Source organism: Mycteria americana, chromosome 2 (genome assembly GCF_035582795.1).
Source record: "Mycteria americana isolate JAX WOST 10 ecotype Jacksonville Zoo and Gardens chromosome 2, USCA_MyAme_1.0, whole genome shotgun sequence".
Classification (NCBI taxonomy): Eukaryota; Metazoa; Chordata; class Aves; order Ciconiiformes; family Ciconiidae; genus Mycteria; species Mycteria americana.
This window is the reverse complement of record NC_134366.1, coordinates 33,571,463-33,580,562: the sequence shown is the minus strand read 5'-3', so window position 1 is coordinate 33,580,562 and position 9,100 is coordinate 33,571,463. Positions and strand designations below refer to the sequence as shown.

At 42.5% G+C, this 9,100-nt stretch overlaps 1 protein-coding gene across 1 annotated transcript; it reads left to right on the top strand.

Annotated features, from left to right (window-relative positions):
- Positions 1-4,638: 4,638 nt before the first annotated feature.
- AGR2 (anterior gradient 2, protein disulphide isomerase family member) lies at positions 4,639-8,692 on the top strand. The gene is made up of 7 exons (XM_075495550.1): positions 4,639-4,765; positions 5,062-5,125; positions 5,240-5,292; positions 6,208-6,281; positions 6,669-6,732; positions 7,684-7,767; positions 8,371-8,692. Exons 1-7 carry the CDS (start codon positions 4,639-4,641, stop codon positions 8,418-8,420), a joined length of 516 nt encoding a protein of 171 aa, XP_075351665.1. The 3' UTR covers positions 8,421-8,692.
- Positions 8,693-9,100: the final 408 nt, after the last annotated feature.

Here is a 9,100-nt window from a genome sequence, read left to right as displayed (position 1 = left end):
TCCAGAGAGCACCTACCTATAATCTTCAAGATAAGGATTTGAATTATTTCAGGGCAAGAAGGAAACAGAATGGGATCTGCATCTGCCGTAGGTGTCAGAGGTGTCTCAGCTCCTAAATTTTGGGGTGAAAGGCTTTCCAGAAAAATTATGAGGCAAATTTCATCCAAGCAGCTTTCAGGTGATAAAAAATTACTATTCAGTTCATGCGGTTAAAGCATTGACAAAAGCAGTTTGACCAGTTCTCAAATGAATGTATTCTACTTTCAACCACTGTGTCTTACAATATACTACTACTTTAACAGCACTGGAAGCTCGCTGACTCCCGGATATGGCTGTCTCTGGCTTTGACTCAGAGCATTGCTAGTGTGGGACTGACTATACATTTCATTCATTACTTTTATTCCTCCAATGTAAAATTTTGCTATTTATTCTGTGCAGTAGGTCACCAGACTTGAAAGCATGTGTTTGTTATGAAATTAGGAGAAATGGCTGAATTCTAAAACATGTATTACAAAACGCGAGGAGAAATGAAGCGCTTCAGAAAATGCCTTCAAAACAGCCATGACATCAGTCACCTGACGCTGTGCTGATTTCTGTGTAACATAATGAACAAAGGGACCTTCAGACCAGAGAAATGAAAATCAAAGGAAAAATCCAATGACTAGTTTTGTAAAGATGTTAAACGTTAACGGTAATGGGGTCTACCAGATCTTTATAGCAAAAGAGGAAAACCTTCTGGGATAGTCCTATTTTGTTCCAAGCTCTTCTGGGGCAATTCCTGCAGGATTTAGTCACTGAGGTAGAGAAAGTAGCCCCTGATAAACAGCCAGACACTAACTCAGCGGCTAGGTACAGTCTCAGGACCCAAGCAGGGAGCTGTGGGAAAGCCTGAACTCCCCTCTCTCTTCATTAACAAGGCACAAGGTTTAGAGACAAGGATGGTCTACAGACATGTTCAACTACCTCCGTTGAGATCACTGGGTTTCAGCTGACAGGGAAGTCCCTGTGAGTAGCTCTATTGGAATTATTGAGTTTCCTGTAGGAAACAATTCTTACAGACCAGCGCAAAGCTATGTGGAAATAGGCTAAGGTAAGTGCATCTCCTGAAAACAGGAGAAAGCAAAGGTGCAAATTAAATGGAAATACATCTAAGGCAGGAGCCAAGGAGTGCGTGGAGGCTTAGTTTTGAGAATGCATTTTTAGACAAAACCCAATTTTTAAAAAAAAGTGTGTGAGTGGGAGCCTACCTGCTTATTATCTCTTCATGTAACCAGAGAGCAACTAGAACTCCTTTTACAGGCTTTAAAACTACCAAATGCTATTAGGTGTGACCTGAGAAGACAGTCAGCAAGAGCATGTTACAATTGTGAATTACAATTATGAATTGCCTGAGCTGAGACCAAGATTTCAGAAATGGGTACCTAATGTTTGACGCCTACATCTACACTGAAGTGGATTAAGGATGTAACCTGATTGTCCAAAGTGAGCGCTCGCGTGCCCAGTATGGATCTTGGAAACTTATTTTGATATATGTTTTAGAAGAAAATCTGAGTGGACGTGATTTGGATACACAATATAGAAGCTAACAAAATACATCTCTGAATCTTCAGGGAGAAGTGCTGGAGGAGGAGCAGAGATTCATACACAATCTCTCTCATTTCATTTCTTTATCAGGAAAACATACATTTATCATGAAACATACAGAAACAGGAGTTAAAATGACTGACCTCCCTGGAAGCTTTGGTTTCACCCTTCTAGTAAGTCAAGCATCTAAGCAAAGCACGGTACTACTGTACATTTGTAAGGAACAGCATTATTTTTTTTTTTTTGCTTGAGTTCACCATCTTGCTTCTGCACCTTGTTTTCCTAACTACTATTTATGAAAGATTAAAAAAAAAAAAGAAAAACATGATCCAAAGCACTACATTCTCTTTCTCTTAAGCATATTCATTAAAATTGGGCGCTGTTAGCAGCCATCAGAGAACACTGTGAATTTCCAACAGGAAAATCCATATCTGACAGATTTAATCTACCCAACTGAGTAATGTTAAGTGTTCACTGCCCGTGAACATGTGATTTTAATCTCACTGAAATATATGAGGCATGCACGAAGGAGAACATACTGTAGTTTCAACATATATTGCTGAGGACAGAATCGCATTGACCTCTGAGGAAGGACCATCTGCAGTCAGTACGACAGTAGGGATGGCCTTCCAGCCACCTAAAAAAGTCTCATTTTCCTGAACATTGCATTATATTACACACGTATCTGAAACCTAAAATGGTTGATTTTCATGTTGTAGTTAAAAATAAAACATGTTAACAACTAATTAAACATGGACTTGGAATTAAATGTTTATTTAGACCTCTGCTTATGAACATGGTTTCTTGTTATAGCTTCCAAATACATTTTTGTGGAGATCTTTACAAACTTTCTTTTATTACAATTTTCCTATGCGCTGTTATATGTGCATGTATACACACATATCTGTATAACGTGCATAGTTAATTATCTAATTAACATCTAAAGTCTGAGTCGTCAATTTAACTTTTTCAGAGGACTAAAAGAACAGCAACCCATATTGATTTTCCAACCAATCAAAAAAAGACAAATCACTCTTCAGGCAAATCAGGAGTCGTGACTTAAGCTTACCTGGACTTGGATCTTTGCCAATATTTTAAAATTGCCTTTCAAAAAATGTCCCAAAAGTCTATAGAAACGTCTCTGAGCTTCAGATGCGGTGTCTGACAGGAAATTGTAATGTTACTGAATTACAAACTTAACCTTGAATGTTTTGTTGGGGAAAAAACTGGAAAGTTTAGCTCTTTGGAAGTAGTATTCAAATTCAAATCTTGTGGGTGGAGTTGGGGTGTGTGAAGCTGCATAAATAGGCAGTAGGAAGGGCAGTGTTCACACTGTAACCGGGAACACCTTCGCACCCAGGCAGGCATCTGGGAGAGTAAACAAGGTAAGGCACGGCGCGGCACGCTTACTGCTTTAGAAAGTACCTGGGGGAGCTGTGAGCCCGCGTTACCTGGGGCTGGGGCAGCTGATCAACGGAAAGAAAAGACCGCAGCAACGTAGGCACAGTTCAGCACAGCTTGCTCTGGAGAAAAATTGTGTAGTGAAATGTTGGCTTTGCAGGTTAAAAGAGCCAGGAGAGGTGGGGGTTTTTTGGGGGCTGAAGAACTTAGCAAAGTGCACATAGCCTTCGAGAGGCGAAGTTTTTAAAGAGCAGGTTTAATGTTCCTCTGTCATTGCTTTCTGCATTCTATATCAGCAACAGCATAAAATTTGCCTGGCCTTTGATTTCCTGGTTGTCCCATACCACCTTCTTTTTTTTTTTTTTTAGAGAAGCATTACTTCTGCTATACAGCTCTAGCCAAAACAACTCTTGAGGGAACCCTGAAAATCCACGGGGTCTAATTTTACTTTATGCAATTTTCTTCCTTGCCAAGGAGACTTTTCTTAGGGCAGAAAAGCAGTCTGCTGCAAAAGTCATATTTCATGCCCTTGAAACAGTGACTCTTTGGTCTTGAGGTCTATCATTCATCCCAGGAGGAGAGCGCACTGTACCACTGATGGAAACTCAGCTAATGCCTCCTCCTGCAGTTCCTGCCCAGAAAAATGCTTCTATTTCCCTAGACTTTCATTTCCATTGTCTGAATTTTAAAAACTGTCAGCCTGTTGTAATTTTTGCATGAATCTTTTGAATTGTCTTTGGACTATCTTAGGTCTTTCTACTGTACCCATTACACTGGTGTTCTAGTTTCTAGGAGGAAATTTAATGAGAAAACATAGGGTCATAATAGGCTAAAGTGTTTTCCCCCTTCAAAGAAGCATCCCAGCTGAAATGCTGAGGAGCTTCCCATCAGACATGTCTCATTTCCATCTCCACGCCCCAGAGCCAAGCTCAGGAAAAGCCCTCTGCTTTGTGTTGCTTAAACTGGCAAACTGCATTTCAGTTCTCACTGTTCCACACAGCAGCTCCTCCCCACTCTTTTTATTATAGATTCTACTGGTTTTATCTTTAAGGATTAGATGATACTTTTAAGGGAGAAGACAGGATCGGAAGTTTCAACAACAGCGTTAAGCTGTGCCTATGCCAATGGCTCACTGTAAAGCCTAGCTTGACATTCTGACTTCTCATTTGAGTTGCTCCCACTGCAAAATGAAGGAAGAGATGAGACAAGTTAATTTTTCAGCACCTGGGCTGCTAAAGTACTTGGTTATGGTAACACTGGGAGATCGAGGTATAACTGTGAACTTACTAGGACTTGAAAGTACTTTTGGAATTGCCAAAACTCAGTTGTTTTACTGAGCAAATTCAGTATATGTAAACAGAAGAGAGAGAAACTAATACATAAGTGTCCATCTTAAAAGGACCACGGCCCAACGGCACAAACAGAGCAGTAGAAAGCAGCCAGGTCCTCCATGGCAATTTGCTAAGCAAACCTCACACTTCCCTGAGGTTGCCCCAAACCCAGGCCCCTGCCTGGAGCAGTCCGTTTCAGCCCTGACTCACCCGGCTGCATACTTGTGACTTGACCTGCTGCTCTACCCGTCCTTATCCACCTCAAAGCAAGCACCAGCTTGGGAGGCACGTGAAGTTTCTCTCATCTCTTCCAGGAGCAGCCATGGAGAAGAGTTACGTGCCCATGTTCCTGCTGCTCGTTGCCATCTCCTGTGCTCTGGCAAAGGATGTGGGCAAGGAGACAAAGGAGACTACCGCTAAACCAAAACTGCCTCAGACGCTCTCTAGAGGTAAAAAACAAAACAAAACAAAAAACCACAAAAAACCAACCCAAATTAAAAGAGAAGTGCAATCTGCTAAAGTTTTGAATCCTATGCTGTTGTAATAAATTAATTTTCTTGCAACTCATTCTGCAAACACATTTTCTAGTATTTCCTAGCACCCCCTCCCCCTTTATCCCTGATTTAAAGCCCCCTGGCAGCGCGTCTGTTCAAAGCCCTTCCCGGCAGACGCGGGCAGGGGGCGGGACGCGAACCCGCGCACCGCCGGCCCCGCTTATAACGCGCCGCCTGTCCTTCCCCCGCAGGCTGGGGTGACCAGCTCATCTGGACGCAGACGTACGAGGAAGCCCTCTTCCGCTCCAAGCACAGGTACCGCCCCGCCCCGCTCCGCTCCGCGCCCCGCTCCGCGCCCCGCTCCGCTCCGCGCCCCCTAGCGCCCCCTGGCGCCCCCCCGAGGCGCTAACGAGGACTCTTCTTTTCCAGCAACAAGCCCCTGATGGTTATCCACCACTTGGACGACTGCCCACACAGCCAAGGTAATCAATCCCTTTGCACGCAAAAAAAAAAAAAAAAAAAAAAGAAAATAATCCGGGTTTTGGTTGCTGCTTAAAAAAACCCGAACAACCAGGCAGCCACCATTCTGCTTGCTGAGTAAGCCTTAGCGAAATGCTAACTTGCACAAGGACGCGGAGTGCTCCAGTCGCTGTCCCGCGTAGGTATTTTCCAATGCGCAGAAATAAAATAGCAATGGCAATTCGGTATTACATGATACAGAAAGCATACAGCAATGAGGACAGGTCAGCAGGTTTTGACCTGTGGCAAATCTGGTTTCGGTTTGCGTCACAATCAGCCAAAACCAATAGCAAGACCAGGAGTAGTGAAAAACAGTCATTTATTGGAAAGGACGTACTCAGCTTTCAGTATCGCTGATGATTGAGACTGAATCCAGCCAGGAACTCAGTCAAACCAGGCTGAAACTGAGCTTTTGGGGGATTTCTGGTAACTGGGACTGCCCTTTTCCCAGTGTTTCTGAATTTACCCAAGGGCCCTTCCTCCACATGGCGAGACCTTTGCATCCATCCATAGCTCCAGTAACTCCAGAAGAATCTTTGTACAAGCATTAAAATCCTCTCAAACATCTCAGGCTGAAGTCCTACGCCTCTGTACTGAATTTTCTGTGCCTTTAAGAACTGGAGCCCGAAACTGCAATAGCAGACTAGGAGGTTTAAAGGGTCAAATGCTCAACATCAAGCTCGAGCAGACAAATTTGAGAGCGGCACTATCTGACGGAGGGAGGGACATTTTTTACCATTACACTTACTCTTTACCACAGAATATAAATGAGTTGATCATCTTCCAGAGGAATGAACTTAAAATCTTCATTTGCTGCAATCGTAAACTGGGAATTCTCAATTTGATTCTCCTTTCATTCCCATTTGTTTCCACTCTAGCACTCAAGAAGGTCTTTGCTGAACATAAAGACGTACAGAAATTGGCTGAAAAATTCATTCTCCTGAACCTTGTGGTAAGTTTCCCATTTACACTTCATTAAGTGAAAGCAGTAAAGTTCTATTTTTAATTACGGCTTCTCTAGCTATAATAAGTCACTTTAATAGCTAGGGTTGGCTAGGAAAATAGCCAGTGCTGAAGCATAATAGATTTAGTAATGTGTCTTTTGTCTGTAGCTATCATAACTTCAAAATATGAGGGAATTTAAAGTTTAATAATAACATTAACTATTGTTATCGATTTGCAACTCCAGCTGTTAAAAGATTGCATCCTAGACAGTGAATTTCTTACACTGCAAAATGTATTATTTAAGCTCTATTTCATAACACAAAGTACAATGAAGAAGAAAAAGATTTATGTAACATGCCCTCCTTGACTGGGAACCTGATCTGTTTTCTTTAAGTATGAAACTACAGACAAGAATCTTTCACCTGACGGCCAGTATGTCCCTCGGATTTTGTTCATAGGTGAGTATCTCAAGCATCAAAGCTGACCTCAGATCGAAGTCCCTGCTGTGCCATGAATCTCAAATCCTCGGGCTAATTAACAGGAATTTATTCCATGTGAAATATAAAATTTCTAGTTGGTTTTGTTGGATGCAATTTCAAAGCAACCCCAGCTGGGTCATTAGCTTCACAGGTCTAGCATTCCTCCCTCTAGGATTCCACAGATGATGTAATTTCTTCCATCGTGTCATCGAAATGACATGATGCCACAGTCCCTGGAATGGGTAGGCACTGGCTCAGCCTTGCTCATCCTCCTGTCTCTAGAAATACTGTAAAACTGACAGGTTTCTCTTTGTAACACAATCGCGGACGTCACAGGAACAGCAGTGACCCAGGGTGCTTCAGGGGCCAATTTTCAAAGCTCGGTACTCAGTTCTGTGCCCCACTAACCTGCCCAAACCCCTCCAAAGCATTTCTGTTTTGGAGGTGTATCAGTGGCCACGCATGCATCCAGGTATTCCCTCTCCCAGAAGAGATACGTAGCCTCACATACTGCACCATGCATCATTAACACGTACCTTGATCAATCGAGGTCACAATGACCATTTTCAACAGACCAAAGCAACTGCCATATTATCTCTCCCTTTATTATTTCTTTTTTTAATAACATTTGTAGCCTGAAAGCCGCCTCAGCTCATAGAGTTAATTGAGGTACTATGCAGTGGCACAGGGTGCAAGGCTGATCAGCATCGATCAGAATTAAACCTATCCCCTTCCTAATAAACCTGCAAACACAACACTTCAAATGGAAATGTCAGTGACTGTGTAGAAGAACGATCTCTTGGTTGTTAGTGGAAGCAGATGTGTCTTGCAGAAACATTTAGGAAGCAAGCGGAGGTGCAGAAAGGTTTATTTCCTTCTGCTTGAAGGTTAATCCTGTCCTCTACAACTTCTGTCATCCTTTTTTTCCAGATCCTTCCCTGACTGTGAGAGCAGATATTACTGGAAGATACTCAAACCGTCTCTATGCATACGAGCCCTCTGACATTTCATTGTGTAAGTAGCGTATTCTGACATATTCTGAAAATATTCTGAAAGAAGTCACATTTTTCATGTGACAAAGAATAACACCAGGCATTACAGACCTAAGCAATCAGTACTTGCTGAAAGACAGTTAACTGGGATTAAAATTAAACAGGATGCTAGACTTAAACTCAGTGAGGTGAAAAGAATGATGGCAGAGCCCTGGAGCCTTAAACATCCATCTCTTTTAAAAGAAAGCATATGTCAGTAGGAACTTGCATAATTCAGCAGCATTCACTGTAAGCAACGGTGAGAACTCTTGCACAGGAGCCCTGCCAGGCCAGGGCAGGAAACCTGGGAGCAGGGAAGGGTTGGGTGCCACAGTCACCGCTCCCATCTCTCCCCTGCAAATGCCCGTGTGTTTGCAATAAGGGATGTATGTTCTCACCAGTCAAAATTAAACAGATGGTGGTCACAAAATGCTTGGAAGAGGCTGTAGAGCGCAGTGCATCAGAATCCATATAGCAATAGGCATGTGGGCAAAAGCTTTAATAATGACATTTTCTCTACAGTATTTGTAGTCACTGGCAGGGGAAGTTGCAACAAAAATAACATGTATGAATATTTCATTTCTAGTGCTTTCAAATATGCAGAAAGCGCTGAAACTCCTGAAGACTGAACTGTAAGGCGAAGAAGGAAGCCCTTAAATACTATGAAGTTTGATCTTCCATCTCTTCTCCACTCATTGAAACTGGTGAAGAGACTATTTAGGGTGACATTTAGTGATGTATAGTACTGGTTTATATACATAAACACTACAGTTTTACATTAGCACTTTTGTACTGGGCAGCATTTTTAAAAGCTGGAGGCTTTTAATTTAAGGTGTACAGGAGAATACTGTATGATCCAACTGTAAAAATGATTTTTTTTAAAAATAAATCCGTTTCAAGTGTTTACATACAAAATGTTGCTATGTTTTGTATTTTTTCCTTATTATCATCTACCATTATTAGAAAGAGTAAAATCACTGTCTTGCTTGAGACCACAGCTTGCAATTTTACATCTAAGCACTTTGGAAGGAGAAAGGCTGTTGTGGTTTAACCCCAGCCAGCAGCTCAGCCCCATGCAGCTGCTCGCTCACTCTCCCCTGCTGGGATGGGGGAGAGAACTGGAAGGGTAAAAGTGAGAAAACTCGTGGCTTGAGATAAAGACAATTCAATAGGCCAAGCAAAAGCCGCGCATACAAGCAAAGCAAGGAATTCATTCACTCCTTCCCATGGGCAGGCAGGTGTTCAGCCATCTCCAGGAGAGCAGGGCTCTGTCACCCGCTGTGGTTACTTGGGAAGGCAAACGTTGCAACCCTGAA

What these genes read in the sequence shown, in the direction of transcription:
- AGR2 (XM_075495550.1), top strand. Translation starts at nt 4,639, where the DNA reads ATGGAGAAGAGTTACGTGCCCATGTTCCTGCTGCTCGTTGCCATCTCC. An exon ending in CTCTTCCGCTCCAAGCACAG is followed by an intron (nt 5,126 to 5,239) that starts GTACCGCCCCGC and finishes CTTCTTTTCCAG; the next exon opens with CAACAAGCCCCTGATGGTTA. An exon ending in TCATTCTCCTGAACCTTGTG is followed by an intron (nt 6,282 to 6,668) that starts GTAAGTTTCCCA and finishes GTTTTCTTTAAG; the next exon opens with TATGAAACTACAGACAAGAA.